The following is a 24449-nucleotide window of genomic DNA, read 5'->3' on the forward strand; positions in this document are numbered from 1 at the left end:
TCCATCACAAATTAAGGGGCGTGTTTATGGGACCAAACTGAGCGGAAAGTACCAAAGAACATGGGGTGTACAACATTTTGTTACGGAGATATGGCCTTCCAAACATTCGCCCCTAAAACAAGGAAATATCCAAAAATGAGGAGTAACACTTAAGACCGACTAACCAGCTTGTTTAAAATTACTAGACAATTTCAATAGCCTTTAATCGAACAATTGATTTCTACCTTTACTAATCAGAAGCGTATAAATGAGTAGAAGTATGCCTACGGTGGTAATGTAAAATTAATCCCAAGTGACATGATGTTTCAAGATCTTCCCAGCACCAAGTAAAATGGTTCTGATTGAAGGGACTTTTATTAGCACAGCGTAAACAACGTTATTTTCAGGAATTAGTCCAAATGTCCACGGGCGGCATTACAAAAACGAGGCAGTCTTTCGAATGATACTTGGACATGTTGGAAGATCCCTGGCTTGTTCCTGTTATCTCAAACCGTAAAAAGCTACGCAAATCTTCATCATCACGGACAACACTCTTGTACGTTAGGTATGACCTTGAGAAAACCTAAAAGGACATCTCGAATGTATTTGAAAAACCCATCTCCAATTAAGGGGCGTGTTGTTTGTTTCCAACAGAGTAAACTCGCCCAGAGAACAATTACAATGCAGAGCCACGTTTCGGCGTTAATGGCCCACAAAGGTGGTCCCAAAAACAAGAACAAACTTTAATTTGTTTCGTTCAGTAAGTGTTTCATGTGTCATAGATAAAACGCCATGATTAATGCACAAAGAAAATGTTATTGACAAGTTTTCGGACCGCGATGCTGAAATGTGGTGGTGCACCATCGTGCATGAACCACATTCTGTTTATTAAACCTAAGGGTACGTCTTCGAGTAGTTCTGGTAAATCGTCCCGTAAGAACTACAAGTAAGCCACACCGTTTAACCTGGGCTCTAGGAAATATGGCCCAATTAAATTGTCACCCACAATACTACACCACACGTTTAAGCTGAATTGTACTTTGTGAATTCTAACGCAAGTTGCGTGTGGTTTTTTCTTAATCAGCAAACCAATTGGCGGCTGCTTGTTTTTGGATCGTCCTCGAAAATAGTGAGAACTTCGCCTATTCTTAAAAAACAGAGCACTAAAACAGAGCACTATGTTTTTTAAGAAAGGAATAAAAGAGGTTTCACGTACATGTGTTTGTTTTATTAAACTCATAATTCAACGAAGTCTGTTACAATGCCTTTCTTCACAAATGCCGAATATGCGGATATGCACCTAATGTATGGACTAGCCGAGGGGAATGCCGCTGCAGCTGTACGCTTGTATCAGGAAAGATTTCCGCAGAGGCGACTACCAAATCGACTGACGTTCGAGGCTGTGGACAGACGTTTGAGGCAAGATGGACGAATCCAACCGGCTGGACCTCAACCTAGAGCGAGAGCCATCCCAGAGGCCGTAGAAGACGAAGTTCTCACCATTTTCGAGGACGAGCCTGAATCAAGTACCCGCCAAGTTGGTCGCCGATTAGGCGTAAACCACACGCTCGTGTGGAAAATCCTCAGAAGCCACCGGTTTCATCCTTTCCATGTTCAAAAAGTTCAAGGTTTGAATCCAGCGGACTACCCACGACGCACGGCGTTTTGTCAGTGGTTTCTGGCTAAAGTAAACGATATCGATTTCCCACGGGTTTTGTTGGTTACTGACGAAGCTAACTTTTCACGGGATGGTATTATTAACTTACATAATAAACATCAATGGTCCCAGCTAAACCCCCACGCAACTTGCGTTAGAAGTCACCAAGTACAATTCAGTTTAAACGTGTGGTGTGGTATTGTGGGTGACAATTTAATTGGGCCATATTTCCTAGAGCCCAGGTTAAACGGTGTGGCTTACTTGCAGTTCTTACGGGACGATTTACCGGAACTACTCGAAGACGTACCCTTAGGTTTGGTAAACAGAATGTGGTTCATGCACGATGGTGCACCACCACATTTCAGCATCGCGGTCCGAAATTATCTTAACGCGACCTTCCCTTTGCGGTGGTTAGGTCGAGGTGGACCTGTGGAGTGGCCTGCTCGATCACCCGATCTGAACCCTTGTGATTTCTTTCTTTGGGGCCACCTGAAAGACTTAGTTTATCAGACTGAAGTGCCCGATGTTGAAGAGCTACGTCGACGAGTAATTCACGGCTGTCAAACAATTCGCGAAACTCCAGGCATTTTTCAACGTGTAAGGGAATCATTTGTAAGACGTGCTAATGTGTGCCTTAACGCGGGTGGTGAACACTTTGAACAATTTTTGTAACTAGTTGCAATTAAATGTTAAAACTTGTCAATAAATTCATTTTCTTCGTGCATTAATCATGGCGTTTTATCTATGACACATGAAACACTTACTGAACGAAACAAATTAAAGTTTGTTCTTGTTTTTGGGACCACCTTTGTGGGCCATTAACGCCGAAACGTGGCTCTGCATTGTAATTGTTCTCTGGGCGAGTTTACTCTGTTGGAAACAAACAACACGCCCCTTAATTGGAGATGGGTTTTTCAAATACATTCGAGATGTCCTTTTAGGTTTTCTCAAGGTCATACCTAACGTACAAGAGTGTTGTCCGTGATGATGAAGATTTGCGTAGCTTTTTACGGTTTGAGATAACAGGAACAAGCCAGGGATCTTCCAACATGTCCAAGTATCATTCGAAAGACTGCCTCGTTTTTGTAATGCCGCCCGTGGACATTTGGACTAATTCCTGAAAATAACGTTGTTTACGCTGTGCTAATAAAAGTCCCTTCAATCAGAACCATTTTACTTGGTGCTGGGAAGATCTTGAAACATCATGTCACTTGGGATTAATTTTACATTACCACCGTAGGCATACTTCTACTCATTTATACGCTTCTGATTAGTAAAGGTAGAAATCAATTGTTCGATTAAAGGCTATTGAAATTGTCTAGTAATTTTAAACAAGCTGGTTAGTCGGTCTTAAGTGTTACTCCTCATTTTTGGATATTTCCTTGTTTTAGGGGCGAATGTTTGGAAGGCCATATCTCCGTAACAAAATGTTGTACACCCCATGTTCTTTGGTACTTTCCGCTCAGTTTGGTCCCATAAACACGCCCCTTAATTTGTGATGGACTTTTCAGAAACACCCTGTATAGTAATTCCTTCAGACGAACCCTTCCCAAAGTAAGGCAAAATTTCATGATAAAATTTTTGGGAAAATGGAATTTTGATGAAAAAAACGAAGATAAGTATTTTTTAAATAATTGATGTTTTATAATCATGTCATTAAACTGAAAAATTTTAATATCTGGACTTCGGTCATTCCATTTCTCTTAATGTTTACTTTTTCTAGTCTTTTGTCTACCAAGACAGTTTTTAATTAATCGTCTATCGTTGATGCCAACCTCCTTCCGTCTATGAGAGCGCGATACCTAAATAGGCTATTATTTATATGCGTCATCAACCCTTGAACAAGAAGTGGCGGATGTCTCGCAAATTCCCCTAGTGCTAATAAAAAAACAAGGTGGTCAAGTTAAATGATACAGTCAAAGATATTCAAGTGACATCCATCCTGGGGTTACTAGGTCTGTGTTTTGTAGGCAAAGATCAATAATTGAACACTATAGGTATTGATTTTTGATTTTCTAAACTTTAATTCATAATCCAAAGAAATAAGTATAGGCTTAGTATTTAACACCATTTCGATATATATAAAAATACAATGCAGAAAAAAAACCGTATCTTAATATTTACAAAACTGTATACCTTCACGATTTGTGGAAAAAAATAAATCTATATTGTTGGAAACGTCTTTTTATGCTTAACCTAATTCTCGAGAAATTCACTCTATTTAAAAAGCTCATTAACAATGTTAGAATAACCCTAAATCACAGAAACGGAAAGGCTCTAAATTTCCAGTATTACTTGAAACTTTTTAATTTTTGTAAGTAGAAAATTCTGTAACAGTTCCTTCAATGATTTCAAATTGTCAATTCTAACCCCCCTGAAATGGACATATTAAGTCGGTAAGGGTGATTTTTTGGTGTAAGTCTCCGTCGGTTTCACTTACCTAAATGTTTTCAATACAACGACAAATTTTCAAGATAAAAGAGTTGGTATTTTAGGGAACTGACCGAAAAATTAGTTGATACAATAGGTAATTTTCTATAACAAATACCATGGATAAAGAATGCGCGTGAGGACATTTGTTTTCACGCTATAGGATAGGCAACTCCCTATCTCGAACGACAGCTTATTCTGTATATACTCTGTTACAGCATCGGTTGTCAGCACGCGCAAAGCTAGGTCTGTATGTAACCTAGCTTTGTACGTGCTGACAAGAGACGAAATACTTCAGGATTTACAATACACGCGAGTTTTTTTTTTTTAGCTCGAGTGCACGGACCTCTAGGCCTTAGTTTCAAATACGTGTAGTAGGGAAGTAGGTTGTAGGCAATTTCACACGTATTTGAAACTAAGGCCTAGAGGTCCCTGCACTAGAGCTAAAAAAATCCCAGATATTTTCAATCTTGAATTTTTTCGTCTCTTGTCAGCACGCACAAAGCTACGTTACATAGAGACCTAGCTTTGCGCGTGCTGACAACCGATGCTGTAACAGAGTATGTACAGAATAAGCTGTCGTTCGAGATAGGGAGTTGCCTGTCCTGTAGAGTGAAAACAAATTTCCTCACGCGCATTCTTTATCCATGCAAATACAGTAAACTTAAGATCATATTGACTTTTTGCATTAAGTCTAGCATCTGTAAATCAGCTAGCTATCGTGAGAAATTTTCAAAAACAATGAGTTAGTATTTTGGGCAGTTAATTTATTTACCGCGACGACTGCGTAAACTTAAAGAGGGCATTTCTCACGAAACAACTAAGAATTTATATAAATTACTGAAGTTTAAGGGGTACGCAAATACACTAAGAATTATTCTTTTAATATGAACACAACTAACCATTATTCCCAGAAACAACCAAATTACCAAACCTATTAAAATAATGAAGAACATGATTTTCAAACTGAAGTTTAAGAGATAAGCAAATACACTAAGAATTATTGTTTTAAAGGGAGGGTGAAGTAGAAAATCAAGTGATTTTTTATCGATTCTTCTACTAATTACAAGACCAGTCTGCATAGTGAAACATTCAGGAAATACTTCCGAATGAGTTTAAAAATTCAAATTAGGTTCAGATTTTAAGGATAATTTTAAATAAGGACTGCCGACCAATCGCGTAACGCCCTGCCTTTTTGTTAACAAAATTCTCGTGGCACATTCCATGTCTCGCGCCACGATTGTCACGTCGCGCGCCTAATTTTATCAAATCTCGTGATAAATTTCTTTGGGCATGGCGCGTGTCACGAGAATTTTGTTAACAAAAAGGCAGGGCGTTACGCGATTGGTCGGCAGTCCTTGTCTAAAATTATACTTAAAATCTGAACCTAATTTGAATTTTAAAATCATTCGGAGTCTGTATTTCCTGAATGTTTCACTATGCAGGCTGGTCTTGTAATTAGAAGAAGAATCGATAAAAAATCACTTGATTTTCCACTTCACCCTCCCTTTAATATGAACATAACTAACCATTATTCCCAGAAACTACCAAACCTATGAAAATAATTACGAACATGATATTCATTATCAATGTAATAGAAAAAAAAAAAAAAAATGTTGCAACACATGAAGATTTCAATTCATCAAAAACCATACAGCGATAGCTAACCATTTTCAATATTAAATATTCCCGCCTAGAATAAAAATTCATGAACTCGTACTTCACAAATTGAAACCAGTTTGGAAATTTCTGACTGTATGTTCATAAATTGAAAATAATTGATAGTAATGCCTACTGAGTTTTCTGTTCATGTGGAACTTAAACGAAGATGGAGCCGTCCCTTACAACCAAAGCGGAAGCTGATTTCTCCAGAATTAAGAAGTTTCCAAAGTGTTAATGTAAAATTTTCATAAGCAATTAAATAATTCATGGGAAAAATAACAACTATTAATAATAATAATAATTAATGATAAAAAATTAACATATAATGGGTTTCATTTTTGGTTTTTCTTTTGTCTAAAGATAACCATTTTTATCAGAAGTCAAAATAATCTATCACTTTCTCCATATTTTGTTTCTCGCTGGTTGAATTGGCTCCTCCACTCACGAGTGGAGGTGGAGCCTTACGCATACCCATTTCACGTTCAACTACTGCCATGATGCTATTGGATGGGAGGTAGCTGCGATCCCTAAAATATTTAAACCAGCGTCAATTGAATGCAGAAAATTGAAAACCCCAAATATAGCCTGAGAAATTATTACGCGCTTATGCGTGAAAACAAATTTCCTCACGCGCATTCTTTATCCATGGTGAAACTATTATTAGCGCAAAATACTGATTACAGGGAAAACTATACAGTTTTGAAAATAACCTCAGTTTTTAGGTGTACCCCATGGCTATAATCTCATCACTGAAGATCGTGGTAAATAACGTTTTCCTCTGTTCGATAAATGTTTTTAATATATAGTATTGATTTCAGTAATGGTAACCAAATGTCTCTCCCTTTCGCAAATACTGTCCTTTGGAAAAACGAAGGGGGGAGGGGCAACTTTGAAGTGTTAGCTTCAATTTTAAATTTCTACGCAGCCGATTTGTTTTGCACCAATCAGTATTTTGGGCTAAAACTGACATTTATTCCATGGATAAAGAATGCCCGTGAGGAAAATTGTTTTCACGCTATAGGATACTCGATAGGCAACTCCATATCTCTGACGACAGCTTATTCTGTGTATACTCTGTTACAGCATTGGTTGTCAGCACGCGCAAACCTAGGTCTATATGTAACCTAGTTTTGCGCGTGCTGACAAGAGGCTAAAAAACTTCAGCATATTTTAAATCCTGAACATAAATATTTCATTCGTCTCTTGTCAGCATGTTCAAAACTAGGTTACATAGAGACCTAGCTTCGCGCGTGCTGACAACCGATGCTGTAACAGAGTATATACAGAATAAGCTGTCGTTCGAGATAGGGAGTTGCCGATCCTATAGCGTGAAAACAAATTTCCTCACGTGCATTCTTTATTCACTTAAAATTTTATTAGTGTTAGAGATTGAAATTTGAAAATTTGCGAACTGAAAGCATCTAACGATAAATAATAGCTGGTGTATGGATTTAATTGGGTGTGCGCTCAATTAAATCCATATACCAGCATAATTATTTTGTAATTGAAAACTATACATATATGATATATGAACTCACCGAAATGCAGTAATGACAACATTACGCTTGGGTTCTTGATCAAAACTGACAGTTTCACAACCAAAGAATTCGGCTAATTCGTGTACAACTCTACGGTGATCACGATTCATGGGTTGGAAGGAGTGACTTCTTGATTTTTGTTTCGACTAAAAAGAACAAAAAGCCCAATAACTTCAAAGCAAGAACGAAATAACCGAACTATAATTTTTCGAGATATGTATTATAGTTAGGGTTACGGGCAACATAAACTTCAGTTACCAATCCTCTTTCCTACCCGTCAACCAATAAGAGCGGCCTTAAGAAGCCTATTTGCCCACCTCATTCTATACCTTTGAATGATCCTAAATTTTCTCCTAATAACTAGTTTTTTTCGCAAGACAAAAACTAAAAAATTAAAAACCGCGGCTCCAGTGGATCCCCTACAAGTTGACTTTCCTTACGAACTCCAGTTTTGGCTTGGCAAAGCTAGAGGCATTAGTGGGCGGGATTTATACGTGCATGTATAAATCCCGCACACTAGCCTTTGCCAAGCCAAACCCGGAGTTCAGGAGGAAAGTCCTTTTGTAGGGGATCCACTGGTAGTACGGTTTCAATTGTCCAAAAATATGTCCGTCTTCAGGAAGGAAATTTTAACAGGATTCTTTTTTTTTTCTCTTTTTACTTTGGGGTTGACGTCAGGTAGTACTGTCCAATCAAAGCGTTCCCCTTCTACCATGCGAGCTGGGAATAACTAGGGAGAGGGAACGGAATCCTGAATAGCAGAGCAGCCACGAGATATACGCCGACGGGAGAGACGGGGGAAGTCAAAATATTGTGTCCCCTCACAGCCCACGCTAAGTTGGCTCTGCGCACTTCGGCGCGCAACACGCCTCTTTTGAGAGGATGAACATTATTAGTTGACACCACTAGTGAAGCCTGAAAGACCTATAAATTTACTCTCGGGTAGTCTCGAGTGTTGTTGTTACTATTATTTTCAAGTCTGAATTTTTAAACGTGTCGTCTGTAGACCAAGGCTTAACTTCGTTTCAAAGTTAAATATTTTCTTCCGTTAAGGGGCTTATAAAATTAAGAACTGGGAATAAGTTAACTGTTAATATGGTAAGGTACAAAAAGTGCTGCTATCGTGGTTGCCTGAGCAACGGTAGGGACGGAAATATAGGTTTTGTTACCTTCCCTAAACCAAAAACGAAGTATGATAAATGTGTTAAATAATCTGGACGCCCACAAGCAGCAATCCAACGCTTACATTTTTGTAGCTCCGATTTTAATTTGGGGAAACGTATAAAAAAATCCCTTCCATGTACTCGCGATCCTTATATCGCAGATCGTTTCTGCATCCTTTGTAAGAACAGTATGTTCCGACCATATTTAGGAAATCAACTTGATTAACGCCTTTAAGTAACCCACGGCACTCGTTGTAACGGTTACGAAAGTCGAATAAGGAAATAAGCAGACTAAATCAAATTTTTTTCCTCGCCGCGACGCATACTCAAAAACGCTTTCTTGCGGGCCGTTTTTAGGTAGGGAGGAGGAAACTGGGGAAATGAAATACGGCTCCGAGAGCGAACGATCAGCTTAGCTCTAACGTTACGATTCCGTTCCCTCTCCCTAGTTATTCCCAGATGCGAGCTTGTCACAAAAATTAGAGGTAGAAGAAGGCTTGGGGCGAATATTCGCTATGGAAGATGTCCTTATGTACACTGTTCTCTATCTCTAATATTATAAGTGGATCACATCCCTGTAAGTACTCGCCGTTGGTTATGCTTTTGTAAACAGAGCTTTCTTCCAAGACATTCAAGCTCGCCATCTATTGCTCAGTTTTACAAGTTTAGTTTGCCCATTAAAAGGACTGCAAAGAAGGCATCGGCGGATGGGTAAAACACACGAGTTTAAAAAAGCTATATTTAGACCACGATTTATTTTAAAATCAAAAAAGAAGGTGACATATCATCCTCACAACCCAACAGAAGGTACGAGACAACTTGTTTCCATCCACGCTCTTCTCTCTCAAACCTATCCCTTATTGGCTACCAATTGCTTCCGCTTGTTTGCCCCACTTAAAATTTATTTCGCGCCAAAATCATTTCTCTGGTTTAGTTCACAAATTCGCTGTTATGTTTCGCATTTACATGGCCATGTTAAAGGGGGAGCCAAGGGGGCACTGGTCCCCGGGCGCAAGGCTTGTTGGGGGCGCTTTGAGTTAAACTATTCCCCCTCAGCAACATTTACTGTTCCATTTTTCTCGGCTTAAGGAGGCGCTTACTATTTCGGCCCCTGGGTGCAAAATTGCTTAATCCGGCTAGGCGCATATACCATTTTCCCTTCAGTGCTGGGAGAAAATGCTGAATGCTGACGCGCAGCGATGTTTTATAGTCCAGTACTTATAGGGAGCTGTAATAAAATCCACTTATGCTAATATTCACGCTGGCGTGTTGCTAAGCTAGCCTCTGCGCCATACTCCAGGAAATTTCCGTTGTAATTTTTTTACAACCTGTTAGACACGTACCCACCATGTGCTAATACGCTAGGCTTGTGGGTGCAGTAGCTTTGCAATAAGTAAAAGCAAGCCCGCCTTTTGTGCTTGTAGGCATAGAGCTCCCGCAAGCCTTTGGTGGCGCCCTAGAAGTCCACCAAATTCAATTAGGGCAAAATGGACGACCCTTTACAGGCAAAGTTGTTTTCTTGGCACCGCCACTATCGCGATCCCTTCTTTAAAGAAGGCATCTGCGAGTGGGTAAAAATTATTTGAAATACGTCATAGGCACGTGACTGAGGAAAGGCGTGGTTCAAAGAGGCTTAGTTTTATTTCGAATACTACAACTTGAGGGAATTGGCTATGCAATCTCGCGTAAAACAAGGACTAGGCGTCCAGTCACACTTAATGTAGAGTCTTTGACCTAATTCAATTCATTTTTACCCACACGATGATGCCTTCTTTAGAGTCCCTTAAAACGCTCAAGAGGACCTAAGATAAGTTACTTTAGTACTCCGGGTCTGATGGACTCTTGGTATAGGCATAAATTTCTGATCTACCATTAGGTTTCTATGCCTAAAGGGGATGCAGCGTATCAGAGAGAAAGCCTCCTTGATCCTTTCCTGTCATTGGATCATTTGGATGTAGTGCTAGCGAGTAAGACCATTCCATTCAATACTTGCCGAGAAACCAACGTATAGGGGAAGGGCCGTTATATTAGGAGAGGCTAGTCCAGTGAGCACAAAAATTCGATTTGTGCTCCCGGGCTAGTCGAATCACACTGCCACTTGCGTTGCTTCTCAGCGCGAGGGAACTACACTAATATGTCGGCCCGGCCCCTGAGCTGTTTACCTTTCCTATGGCATTATAGGAATGGTCTATATGCATGTGACATCACAATCTCTTCAATTAATAAAAAAAGTATCTATGCTGAATAGGTTATTGGGTATGTTTAAAGTAATAATATAATTAACGAGGTGGCTACATAGGCCCAATTAAGCCCAAAAATTGGGCCTAAATAGAGGCAGCCTATAATTAAAGACTATTTTCTTCGGTTCTATTTTCGTATCGTTTTACGCGTAGCACTATTCATTTAAAAAGGTTTTTAATAATGGTGGTCCTTTCCCTTAAGGAAGGGGGCAGGAGACCCAATGATGGGCACTTAAAGAGCACTGCCTTCTCTAATACTAGGCCTTGCGATAGGAATAAAAGGGGGGGGGGGGTGGCAGTTAGGATTTCACAAATGGCGCTAGATGTCGCTTTTCTGAGGTTTTAAACTGGCGGCAAATTCAACACTATGGGAAATTTTTAGCAACGACGAAGTACAATCTGCTAAGTTCGTCTTGAAAAAGAAAGCAAAAAACCGGTTCATGATGCTGAACGGTTTCCAAGTTCGAAAAATACTAGTTTAAATTTGGTGTTTGTTTTGACACGTGTCAATGGCGTCTGCATGGAAATTTCAACCCATCACAGCCCTTAAGTTTTTCCCAAAAACTGCCACTTCCAATGAAATACCTTAAGTTTGATTTGGATTGCCCAATGAGCGAGCTTAGGAGAGGTAGGAGGACATTTCCTTGGCAGCTGAATTCAGACACAGACATTATCTCAAATATTTTAATTATCCACTTGTCTAATTTAGCAGACGATGTGCCCTGGTCAATGGCCATGGACCAGGTTATTTAGTCCAGTTGTTTAAAAAAATCCTTATTTCCCTTCCTGGTCCGCCATAATCGAAAGACGTGACGTCATGCGAGACTGCGCAGTACGAATTTACTTTCGTCATCGCGAAAATTTTGCCTCAGAAAAGAGCCATCTAACGGTTACTAAGCGCAAATTCAAAATGTCACATAAAAAATGCTTCTGTTGTACATTTCAAGGCCTAGTATTAGAGAAGGCAGTGTAAAGAGGATGATTCATTTCATCATTGGTTACATCAAGAGCTATATTGAGCCGTCTAACTTTCCAGGTTATCCCTGGACCCTGACCACTTTCAGATGCTTACCAGAGCCCACTTAATTACGTCCAGCTCATAATTAATATTGCTAGGCAGAACAAACAAAATCTAAACCCATGTTATTGTGCACTTTTTGTTCACTTCTTAATTAGCTAAAGCAATTTCCAAAAATGGTCCCTCTACTTGTAAATTATTTGTTGTTAACAAAGCTTGCAAAAATTTCCGTTAATTTTCTATATATTTTTTTTAACAACTTAAAATTTGGAAACTTGAAAATTTATATAAAATTAACGGAATATTTTGTTAATAACTTAATTTTAAATTACTTTTATGCAATTTTATCCAATCTAATATGATTAAAAATAAATACTTGAAAATACATACCTGTTTAGCAAGCTGAACCAATTCTGTCAGTTTATCATAAATCATTATGACTGTCACACGATTTTTCTTAAATTCTTCTTTCAGGAAATCAGAGTATTTTGGAGGCCCAGGGTTTGTAGACAAGTCAGGGTTTCTAATTTGGAGAGCCAAAGCTAAACGCCTATTGCGTTCTACAGTTGAACATTCTTCATTACAATCTAACCTACGAATAATTGAACAGCGTTACTTCAGTTTTTATCACCTTTTCAACCAATTGCCTTAGTTCAAACATACTTTCCGAGCTTGTTCTTTTTGACGTTAGAAGTTCCCAAAACATCGCTAATGTCTACGCTATTACCTAATTGAATATCGTGCATCTTGGAGGCAAGGATGGAAGCGGAAACTTGCTTAAACAATTTAACATTATCAGCGCATGGAACTTTTTCAGAACGAGTACCACATTCGCAACTTAGGGGGATCATGGTTTTGCAAGGATTATCCTTCGGACAAGGTTCCTAAAATGAAGATTTTTTTTTTAAAAAAAAAACTTTATACCATTTCTGTGCGAGATTTGTTGGTTTAAAGGGAATGAGAAGCTTCGTTTGAAAAACCTCCGATTTACATAACAAAAGGTGGAATTAGTTTCTGTGAATTCAAAAATATCAAGCTTTTAATTGACTCCGATTTCTGGTTATTTGGCAATATGCATTTGAAAATGCTTCATGTGAAATTATTTGAAATCCACTTTTTATGAAAGGCTAAAACGTTTCCCGTAAGCTGACGTCACAGATATGTTTTTCACGTCAGATGTTGCCACTCTCTCCGCTTTCAGACCCCCCAGAGTTTAGACTGGCGAGAAGCTCGAGACGCGTATAGGATTCCCGCGCTTTTTTTTCCTGACGTCATAGTGATGTCATAAAACGGCCAACAAGCTCGACAAGGCAAAATTATTGATACATCGAAACTGAGCTTTCGTGATTTTTCAATGGATTTTAAAAATAGAAACTTTGGTTCAATTTATTAAAAACTTGATATTTTGAAAGTAGAGACTCGAAAGTGTAACATAATGCCACTTTCGTGGTAAAATATGATATGAAATTGTAAGTTTAAATACGGAAAAAATTGAGCCGAAAAACAGAAGATGACCACTGCACTGATTATGAATCATTGTGTCCCTTTATTTCCCATGTTAGTTTCTATGCTTTTTTTGTGTTCCGGGTCCGACTGCTTGAGTACTATTCGTCACTCACCATACTGCTTAAGTCTTTCTATGATTTCATTGGTTGGTAATAATTGTAATGAGCGCGAAAGGTTCAGCGACCGGCGAAATAAAATATTTATGACGCAAAATTTGTCATACATTATGTTAAATCTAGCTCTTCCCAAAATATTCAAATAGATACTTTGAGAAAATGGCTACACAATAATTCCCATTATCTGTAGGCATTCGTGCCCAGCCTTGGAAAAAGCACAGGTCCAAAACCAGTTTATTAATTGCACGCACAAGTTTTTTTTTATTCCTAATCCGGGCGTTACTGGTCCTTGGGACCAGTTTATTAATTGATAACTTTTATGAAAATTGAGGAGGGACCAGTTAAATCATTGTAAATTTCTACTCCACGGATATACACTCCTAGCCTTTACTGGTTCTCATTCTCGCCTTCCTTGCTACAATCACAGCACACTCGATCAAGCTTTGGCTTCACGCGCTACGTAAGCCCTTCCAAACAATGTGTCGGGAATTTACCGCTTTTTCGCTCAGCTTTTAACATGGCCGTCTATGGGAGGAACACCGTTTTTAGCGCTAATTTTTAAAATACTCTTTCAAACCTCTTGAAATTTTAAAAGATGCGCAAAATAAGGTTTTTTTGTTAAGTTTTAGCAAAAAAATTAAAAGAAAACTAGCCACAATTGAAGGTCTTAATCTCCAAATGCTTTAAATGTGTTTTTTTAGGTTTCACTGGTTCGAATCTCATGAAATTTTAGTGAGAAACATATTGAAGGGTTTAAAATTATAGTGCAAAGTTTCAAAGTTTTTAAACGAATATTTCTTATCCAAAAAATTCATTAAAATTTTATTTGTGCATAATCACTATCTATTTAGTAACTCAGGGTATTTTAAGGAAAAGAACTCTTCGTTTTAAATCTTTGAAAACTTGCACGATAATTTAAACCTCTTCAATATGCCGCTAACTAAAATTTCAAGGGATTCAAACCAGTGAAACGTAAGAAAACACAGTTAAACCATTTGAAGATTAAGCCCTTCAATTGTGGTTAATTTCCGTTTTAATTTTTTTGCTAAAAACTATAAAAGGGAAACTTTTGAAACTTCGCAAGTCGGTACTAACGCCGCCTTGCTAGCAGCGCTGGTAAGCCTAGCCTGAAAAATAAAAAACACTGGCCATAAGAAAAAAAAACACCTGCTACCGTCAACTTTTTCATTAGCTTCGTCGGGATAGAAGCAAAACGGTGGTTTTTTTTCTTATGTCCAGTACTTTTTATTTTACACGCAAGGCTTTCCAGCGCTGGTAGCCAGGCGGCGCTAGTATCAACTTGTCTGCTTTTTTTGTATAGGGAGTTGCACATCCTATAGAGGCGAATGTTTTTCACGCGCATCCTTTATCCATGGTGTCTATTTTCACTAAACAAAGCGCCACTTAACAGTTACATGGATTAACTAACAATAGGGATTGTTCGTTCCTCTTAAAAGATAAAGTATACGTGTTCCAAACGCCCCCTAGCTGCAGCTACTGTCCCTAACAGGAAGTTATAAGAAAATTGGACCAAATATCACGTGTCCTATGACGTCAAAATTAAAATCCCGCATAAATCGGCCGCCGCCATCTTTAAAATCCGCAAAAAACCATTTATTTTGGCTAGAGATGGCGCTATATCTACATCTGTTTTGGTCCAATAAATTGGGGGAATGAAGAGGGGGAATCAAAGATTAATTCGGAACATGTAGTTGGCGATGGCAATACATGGGAATCACGGTTAGTGAACAATCCCTAGCGTTAATTAATCCAAGACTGCTAGAGGGTTTAGAAATACGAGCCCGGCCTCAACCTCGAGGATAAAGAGATGTTAACTTATGAGGTGCAAGAAGTTGTTTTGATGGACTACTAACTTCATACATGGATTAACTAACGCTAGGGATTGTTCACTAACTGGGTTTCCCATGTAATTCTATCGCCAACTACGTGTTCCGAATTATTCCTTTATTCCCCTCTTCATTCCCCCAATTTATTGGACCAAAACGGATGTAGATATAGCGCCATCTCTCGGCAAAATAAATCGTTTTGCCCAATTTAGGCAGTATTTCAATTTTGACGTCATAGACCACGTGATATTTGGTCCAATTTTCTTATAACTTCCTGTTAGGGATAGTAGCTGCTGCTAGGGGGCGTTTGGAACATGCATGCGTTATCTTTTTGGGGGAACGAACTATCCCTAGCGTTAGTTAATTCATGCTTCATACTGCCTCCCTTAACTGACTGATACTTTTGCCTATCCACACAAGGGGGCACTCGGGTACTGCAAATAGAGCTACCTCTAGTGTGGAGACTCGAATAATGGTGTGGTATAGGCCTAGGCATAAACAAGACAGAGGAGCCTGAACAGTAAGACTAATTTAATTAAGAGTGTGTATTTTGTGCATGTGTGTGAAATCTCAGTAGCTGAACTGCTTCATATCTAGAGATGTGTCGGTAATTTACCGTCCGTAAATTACCGGTAATTTACCAAGTACCGCGTAAATTACCGATTTATATCTTACCGTAATTTTAGAATGGTAATTTACCGGTAAATTACAAAATTACCGCGGTAATAAGCCTGTTAAAACATAAAATACCATAAATTACGGTAATTTTTGTAATTTCAAAATTTTAGTCGGTAATTTACCGGTAATTTTTCGGTAATTTACCCGGTAAATTACCATTTTTAAAAAATTACGGTAATTTCACATTTCTATTCATATCCCAATATCCCAGAAAATTGCCCATTGCAAGGCTGAAAATTTTCACTAACCTGGTGGCAAGGAGCAGCGCAAGGATGTTCACAATCAGGCCTTTTCTTAGGACATGGTTGCGTACAAGCGTTAGATTGATCTTCCAGCTCACAAGCTCCTTCGTGACAAGTTTTCTGGCAAACGTGCTGACCGCAACTTAGCGGTTTAGCGCAAGGACGTCCGCAAGACAAACTTTCCAGGAAACAAGGAACGTGGCTACGTTTTTCATGACCTCCAAAGCAAAATTTTTCAGTAAAAGCCGCGCAAGGTGGACAATTCTCTTCACTATGACAGTTATGTTGCACGGGATGAGAACAGGCGTGATCTCTAGTACACAACTGATCACATTCTGGTGGTTTTTTACCACACGCAACTGGGGCCATAACCATCTGTGTTCCACAGTCGCAATAAAGGTCTTCAAAACCTAAAACAATTAAATTTATCCTTATTACCAATTAGCCTTATTCCTGATCAGCGCCATCTACCCATAGCGGTGACTTTGAGAACTACTGTAAGCGGCAAGCCAATCAGATGTCGCTAAAATCTGGTGACGTCATTTTTGGTAAGACCCGAGAGTGCCCGTCAGTTACGTCACCAGATTTTAGCGACATCTGATTGGCTTGCCGCTTACAGTAGTTCTCAAAGTCACCGCTATGGGTAGGTGGCGCTGATCAGGAATAAGGCTAATTAAATCAAAAATTTCAGGCAATCGCGATACTTACTGACGTTTGAACAAACTCTACAATTGCCTTTGTGACATAATTCGGGACAACGATGCAAGCCACATGATAGCATGCGATTGCACGTCAGTTCGCATAAATGTTCCTCATCGACGCAACATAAATTCAAGCACTTATGTCGACCACAGTGCTTCTTTTTATTACACCTACGTTCACAGGTTGTTTCTGAAGCATTCTCTAACTCTTTGCACGGAATATTTTGAACCAAATTTCCACAACGGCAACGAATTTCAGTTTTCAAGGGGCAAGAGGGGCAATTATCAGAATGGCATTTCGAGTAGCATTTATGACGTTCGTCTAAAAGAAACTATACTGTAGTTCTTCGATAATTTAAAATTTGCATATTAACGGGCGCCACCAAAGGTTTGAGGGCGCGTTAGCTTTGCAAGCAGTAAAAGGAAGTCCGCCATTTGCGTGAGTAAGCGTAGAGCTCCCGCAAGCCTCTGGTGGCGCCCTTTATAACAAACCTTCTGGACCGCAACTTAGGATTTTCAAACAATCATTTTGACACGTAGGAATGGGTTCCGTACACTTTTCTCGATTCTTGCCATTTAGGAGGGAAGACACGCTATTACGACCACACGGGCAAGTTGAAACTATACTCGGTAATAACTGACATGGAGGACATTCACCGTCGTGGCAATAAAGGTCGCATTTGTGTTCACCACAAGCTAACGTTTTGCCACACATTTCGTCACAAATGAATCTGGATGAATTGGAACTTTCTTCCGTACAAGCAACTTCTCTGGAGCTTTTCGAGCAATAACATTCTAAAACCAAAGGACATATTTATGAAAAAAAAAAAAAATTGGAGTATACGTGGTGTACAGGGTTGCCACGGAATTTTCAGAACCAAATTCCCTGACTTTTCCAGGTTTTCCCTGACCTTTTTCTCAGATTTTCCCTGACCTTTTAGGCCGAAAGTGTGAATGTTTATAGCACGTTTTAAGTGCTTATAATTAAATAAACTCTCTACATTAAGTTTTCCCGTGTATTTGTTGCACCAAAACAAATAAGAAACATTTTAACTATAAATAACAGTCTAAGAGAGCATTTACTTTACAAAAACAATTCTAGACCTTCTTAAGGATTGCTTTAGAGTTTTCTGTGTTAAGAAAGGATAAGGAGAAACTTTCATTACTCTTTCAATAAAGACTTTTTCCCAGAAGTTTTACCCACTAAAATCAAATTCCCTGACTTTGCGGAAATTTTTAAAATTCCCTGACTTTTCGGCCCATTTTTAAATTCCCTGACTTTTCCAGATTTTCCAGGATTTCCAGGTACTGTGGCAACCCTGGTGTAGGACTGTAGTAGCTACTAGCCAGGTTTTGAGTGGTGGGAATTTAAAATACAATTCTTCAGTAGAATGGAAGTCAAATTTTGCCTTGTAGCGCCATTCAAAACCTAGATATTTAATTTAAATAGCATAGTCTAACTTAAAGAGGAGAGGTCATCAGTAAAACACACCAATCACAACTTGTTTACAGCGTCCCTTTTCCACACAAAATGGGTTCTATACCCATTGTACTTCCATCCTAACACCCTTTCACGAATGGCCTTATAGCAAAGGTTGCATAAGACAGTGAAAAAGACCTTTCCGTTTCACATTTTTCAGTAAATCTCTCGTACCCAATTTAGTTCATTCCCCCCTTCCCTTTGGAGCTAAGCCTAACCCTCATGTTTCATAAACAAAGAGGAACCAGTAGCACGCACTTTAAATTGTGAAAGAAAAAAAAAATCATGCTAAATGGTTACACGTTTTACCACCAGTTTTTTTTAATACAGTCCTATAGTTTCTCAAAAACCATTCATTTTCCCATTGGATACACATTTCTCTAATGTTACAATACAAATTGACCATTCCATTAACTAAATGCAGTGAAACCAACACGCAGGATTGAGGTTATTTCCCTCAGACCAAGAGGCTACGCCAGAAAGAGTTAAAGTCATTCATAGATTTGTATTTATGTTATAATTTAAGTTTAAGTTTTATCATGAGTTAATAATATGTTAGCTCCCTATAAGTTACTCAGGCAATTCATTTTTATACTCCAGCGTTTTCTCCCGCGCCGCCGGCTTCCCAATTACAGGCCTGATACTCACTTACAGCCTAAAAAATAGTGAAAAAAGTGACTAACAGTATTAAAAATAGTAACTGAAAAGTGACTAAATAGTGATTAAAAAATATCGCAAATGAACTTTTCGAAGTGGAAAAAATACTGATATAATGCTGTTACAGGAATATTTCTCATTTATAACAATTAATAATCACATTTTATGACTTTTTTATGGCAATTGGTTATTATTTTAAATAATAATATAGGAAGTGCAAATTTTATCACATTTTTCTCAAGAAAGACGTAATGAGATTCGATTTTTTCTTGTCTATTTCTTTTTGAAATTGAGATTCGGGATTCGGCGCGAAAGCAAACAATAGCAGACGATTTTAACTTTGCCCCCCCCCCCCAAAAAAAACACCTGCTACAGCAGTAACAGTACCGAAGCTCCCTCAGGCCTTTTCTCTCTACGAGCCTTGCGCCAGGAGGATCCTCCTGGCTTGCGCTTATAGCGTTTTCCTTTGGGTCCTCGCGGAGCGCTCCCAAGGAGCAATAAAAATTGTAGTAGTAGTTTCCAGCTTCGTTAAAGACTGTTTTTAAAGAATAGGATCTCCTAGTTTTATTCCTCCATGGGAGCGCTCCGCGAGGACCCAAAGGAAAACGTTATTAGATTGTCGTCGGAAAGCACTGAAATATAGGCGGTTTCCTACAGTACACAGAACGCGTTTTAAAAGATAAATTTCAAGAAACCTAAAAAAAGTGATAAATAGTGACTAATTTTCGAAAAAGTGACTTTTAGTGACCGAATTTAAAAAAAGTGATTTTAAGTGAGAAAAGTGACTCAGTATCAGGCCTGCAATTATATGCGACGCTCTGCGGCCGCTACGTGAACGAAAATCTTATTTACTCTTCTTTCCGGTTTTATGCCGGAAGCGCGTGTAGTGGAAGCTAGCCAATGACATCGGAGCTATTTAAGCAGCCGAATATTTCGCTCAGTAGCCTCGGTTAAGAAAACAGTTAAGAGATCAGTAGATTGTATTTAGCTGTTGTATAATTTTCTGGTTTCAAGTCACAATAACAACTATTATCTTTAGCATTCTTAATCAATATCGGCAAATTGCATTGAGTTCCTGCATTTTTTTGTCTCAGTACTGACACAAACGCCATGATTTAATGTTAAATTGTTAAAACATAAACATTCACGACTAAAACACTCCCTTGGTGAAAAAGCAGCCGACGACTCGAGGTCGAGGAGCCGTACGAGCGGGATTTTTTTTTTCGACAAGAGAGAGCGCAACATTCGGATTTTTTCCCGTGCTGGCGAAATGAGAAGAAATCGCTGGATACATTACGCCTATGGAGCCTGAGTAACTTATAGGGAGCTAATATATTATTAACTCATGGTTTTATTTGTCATTTTTTGTGTATCTGTCCCGGTAACCACACTTTACAGGCCTAGGCCTTCTGTGGTTGCCTGTAACGTCTGTTACTAAATAAAGTATTATTATTATTATTATTATTATTATTATTATTATTATTATTAAGTTCATTTGGCACAGGAGGCTAGAACACTCGCACTACCATTAGCGCTAAGGAAATAACCTAAGATGGCAGACTTTCCTCCTGTGGTGTTTGCTTCTTTGCTGGAAAGGTCTATTAATAAAATCAAAATGATAAAAGCTTACTCTGTGGCACAATGGAAGTGCATGGAGGGCATGGTCCAGAATGACACTCTGTTTTGCACTTGTGGGCACCGCAATTTAATATTTTATCACAAATCCCATCACAAGTTAGACTCTTAGCTCTACCACATTTCACAGACTGAAAATTTAACGTTATATCGTTAACCTTGACTCCAAATGTTTCTGTACTAAGTGAAAATACCATTTCAATCTTTCCACATTCACATTTTCTCGTAACCATCGTTGAGCAAGGAGGACACGGACCGGGATGACATAAAATGTTACAAAGATGAGAACATCCTTTGATTTGTCGGGTTCGGTTGCAGACATTTCCACAACTATGAGGCGTATCGTGGCGACTTAGTTCCGGGTCCCTGACTTGACCGCAGAAGCAATAATAATGAGTAGGAATCTTTTCATAGATGTCTTGGCAAGTTGGACACCGCCAACCAGATCCTTCAACAATGGCTGTGGGAGTTCTAGCCCATTTTCCAATACATCCCAAATGGAATATATTGAAACATTTAACGCAGTTCCATATGGGGTCTCGATGCCTGACTGTCTCGCAACAAACCATACATTCAAAGTCTCTGCTTTCCAGCTGTTCCGTTAGCCTTTCTATAATTATGATTATAATAAAGTCATCTAAATTAGTACCATATGGTAAAATTTCATAAATAATCCTTAAGCAAGTAGTCCACTAAGACTTGTGAAACCGTATCGTTAACGTAACGTCACGTATCCAAATACGAACAGAACGCCATCTGATAACGTTTCTTAAACAATTCTTTCGGACTTAGGTAACCGATTACCCCAAAAAGTAGGTAATCGATAGGCAAAAATAATAAGAATCGTATAGATTGCTTAAATTAATTGTTTATTATGTCAAGTTAATTGAAATTAAATAGAAATTAAATACACTTAAAAGGTTAGGGAGTTAGGGGTTTTAGTCAATGAAAATAATATTTACATATCAATAGTGATCATTCTTAACAAAGAGGGGAGTCCCGATTCTTGAATATAAGGGAAGCAAGGGTGCCAACTCACCAGGGTGTGAAGAGCCATTCAGTGTCTTAGCCGAGGCCCACAAACGAAGCGCGTACTGAGGAACGAACGCGCGGACGTAATACTTATAACAGTAATTCGTAAAGTAAAAGGAAGGTCTTTACTTTAACCCGCAACTTAAGAAGTTCTAAGCTTAAGTGGAGCGCGACATTAACAGTACATAGATGGTCTACTGTCTATACTTCCAATCAGGTCTTAACGTTACTCCTACACTAACTAACTGACGTGATGACTGTCAAGGGGTTTTTATACGCCCGCGCCCAAACCTCCTTCCTACTAGGGCAAAGTACTAAGCGCCCCCTAGGCGCTAAAAATATAAGAGTAGGCCTACAGCAAGGTCTACATTAAGCCTACAGCTAGGCCTATAACCTAGCAGAGTAAATGACTGACTGAGTTGGCGTTCCGGTGCACTCCCCCACACGAAAAAAACGAAGCTCCCCTGTTAAGGTACTTAATACGGGTAATGAAAATAGGAACGGAACGATGGTAGGAAAATGTTCTTGCGATCAATCGTTCTCCGATATGGGCAGTCCCGTACGTGATGGTGACAGCCACAGCGATGACAAACGAGGCCACGGATTGGACGACCAACCCGCGGAACCCGTAAATAATCGTAGGACGGCGGGACAGACGGGGTTGGAAGTAGTGGTTGTGCCGAAGGATCTTCTGGTGGGATGTCAGACGTTGGTCGAGGTTGATTGGACACCAGAGCAGGCGCCGAGGACAATGTTGCTGGCGCCGATTGGGTGGTTGTTGCCGATGGTGACATGTGGCGAGGGTGTCGAAGCTCCGAGAAACGCCGAGGTAATTCGACGGAATCACTGCCAGACGAAGGTGGCAGGGACGGAGAACACTCCAACTGACGGTCAACGAGATCTTGGTCATCGGGAAAAAGTTGGAGAACATCCCCATCCTCGATAGTTGCGGCCTTAGGACAATGGTGTTCTGTGAATGATATCAAGTCCCCACGGCAAGCCAGACAAGCACAATACTGCCAGCCGTTTTGCCTCAGGGAATCCTGGTTAATAATACAAAAGGGTTTAGTATCCATAATTACGACGGCTTGAAAAATCAATGGTTTATTCCGAAAGTGCATGGTGATAGATGGCAAGACACCAAGGATATTAGATGATGGTAGTAAGGGCCAAGCGACATGTACATCATCTAACATGGCACGTGGGATAGCTAAAGAGAGTGAGCTATCTTGGTATAGGTAAGAGTGGAGGCCAGAAGTGATGATGTTCACCGGAGCGGCAACCATCACTGATAATGGGAAAGTTCTTTGTGGTCGGCCTTCCACAGAGATTTGGAATTCAGCCAGTGGCGTCTAGAAGAATTAAAATATATTAGTGGCGTGCCATTCGTGAAATCTCCCAAGGAGGGGCATAAATAAGTTGGCGACTAAAATCAAAATGGTCCTGTGTTAACGGTGGCATCGGATGATTATGCAGATACACATGAGCATCATATCGAGAGCGCAATTTCTGGTGATGTGGCGCAGGAGCATGGTAATATGTATCTCGATCTGGTCCGTTGGGCAATACCTTGCGACGGAAAACAACTTCTCGTACAAATCCCATGTTGAAGGGCATCAACGTTTCGGGAGTTAGAAACGGGTACTGTTGAGAGAGAGTTGCTTGCAACGGTGGCGAAGAAACAGCATCATCCGAACTATCAGCACTTGAAGAGGAAGTACTATCAACGCGTCCATGTTTTGGTGTTCGAGGCAAACTAGTCCTAGGAGATGGAGGAACGTACTGGGGAGCAGTACTTGGACCTGGTTGAGGGGATAGTGGTGCCGTTGGTGGATTATCTTCAGAGTCGCTATGCGGTGTCGACCTTCTTGGAGATGGTTCTGGGTTTCGTTCCTGGGGAAGTTGAAATCTATCCGAAGTACGGTATAGTTTCAGATGAGCGATATTCTGCAAGGAACGTTGACCTGTGGCGATGTCCTGGATTTCATATCGTAATTCGTCAATTTTTCTGACGACTACATAGGGTCCTTCCCATTTCGGGGCTAGCTTGGCGGAAAAATATGTAGCACCATGGGAAAGTGGATGAGTTTCCTTCCAGACCAACATACCGTCCTCCAATTCCCAATCCTCTCTTCGGAGATTATAATATTTACGTTGTTTTGCCTGCATTCGTTCAATATGGGTTCTAGCTAGTCGGATCTCCCTTTTAAATTGATCTATACGATCCATTAATGCGGTCGGAACCATATCAATATCCCGAGGTATAAAAGGTTCTAGAGGAAGGTCCCACGGTAGGCGGGCTTCTCTTCCGTGATTAAGATAAAAAGGAGTACGACCTGTGGTCTCATGGGGGCTAGTATTCAATGAAAACTCCAACAAATCTAGGGTACGGTCCCAATTCCTATGTTCGTTACCTACATGGATTCCCAATAGTATGCCAATAGATTTATTTACGCGCTCAGTGGCGTTGGTTTGGGGATGGTAAGGTGTGGTGTAGGTGCATCTAATTTTAAAAAGTTCGCACGTTTCCTTCCATACCCTAGAGACAAACTGAGTCCCGTTATCAGATAGTATTGCTTTTGGAGCGCCCCAGCGAAGAATTAATGTTTTCAAAGTGCTACTCACTGCCTCTGCGGTAATAGTACGTAACGGTGTAAATTGGACATAACGGGTGTAATAATCAACATAGACCAAGATATACCGATTACGGGCAGTGCTTAAAGGTAAGGGTCCCATTAAGTCCACTCCCACTAAGTCCCAAGGACTTTCAACTATGGTGGAGTGCATTAATCCTGGAGTCTTTCTATTTCTCCCTTTATACTGTTGACACGGTAAGCAGGTTGCTACAAATAGGGACACATCCTTACG

The 24449-nt window shown here is 39.7% G+C and overlaps 3 protein-coding genes across 3 annotated transcripts in view; 1 reads left to right on the forward strand and 2 right to left on the reverse strand.

The window, feature by feature from the left end:
- Positions 1 to 3917, forward strand: LOC149712130 (uncharacterized). Its single transcript, XM_089855970.1, has 3 exons — positions 1 to 544; positions 634 to 1832; positions 3901 to 3917. Exons 2-3 carry the CDS (start codon positions 1241 to 1243, stop codon positions 3915 to 3917), a joined length of 609 nt encoding a protein of 202 aa, XP_089712096.1. The 5' UTR covers positions 1 to 544; positions 634 to 1240.
- Positions 3641 to 24449, reverse strand: part of LOC149712131 (protein shuttle craft-like) — a 27769-nt gene continuing 6960 nt past the window's right edge. Inside the window, exons 3-11 of the mRNA XM_089860713.1 lie at positions 20744 to 21159; positions 20545 to 20680; positions 17270 to 17572; positions 16785 to 17099; positions 16083 to 16486; positions 12351 to 12571; positions 12078 to 12279; positions 7267 to 7412; positions 3641 to 6255 (exon numbers count right to left, since the gene is read on the reverse strand). Coding sequence (XP_089716839.1) covers positions 6102 to 6255; positions 7267 to 7412; positions 12078 to 12279; positions 12351 to 12571; positions 16083 to 16486; positions 16785 to 17099; positions 17270 to 17572; positions 20545 to 20680; positions 20744 to 21159 — 2297 coding nt within the window. The 3' untranslated portion in view covers positions 3641 to 6101. The remainder of the gene's footprint in view (positions 6256 to 7266; positions 7413 to 12077; positions 12280 to 12350; positions 12572 to 16082; positions 16487 to 16784; positions 17100 to 17269; positions 17573 to 20544; positions 20681 to 20743; positions 21160 to 24449) is intronic.
- LOC149712132 (uncharacterized) lies at positions 21398 to 22867 on the reverse strand. The gene is made up of 2 exons (XM_089860715.1): positions 22664 to 22867; positions 21398 to 22534 (listed from the first exon to the last, which is right to left on the reverse strand). The coding sequence occupies exons 1-2, from the start codon at positions 22865 to 22867 to the stop codon at positions 22058 to 22060; spliced, it is 681 nt and encodes a 226-aa protein (XP_089716841.1). The 3' UTR covers positions 21398 to 22057.

Source organism: Phalangium opilio, unplaced genomic scaffold (assembly GCF_054372755.1).
Source record: "Phalangium opilio isolate 3A_F unplaced genomic scaffold, DU_Popi_V2 ptg000011l_1, whole genome shotgun sequence".
NCBI lineage: Eukaryota > Metazoa > Arthropoda > Arachnida > Opiliones > Phalangiidae > Phalangium > Phalangium opilio.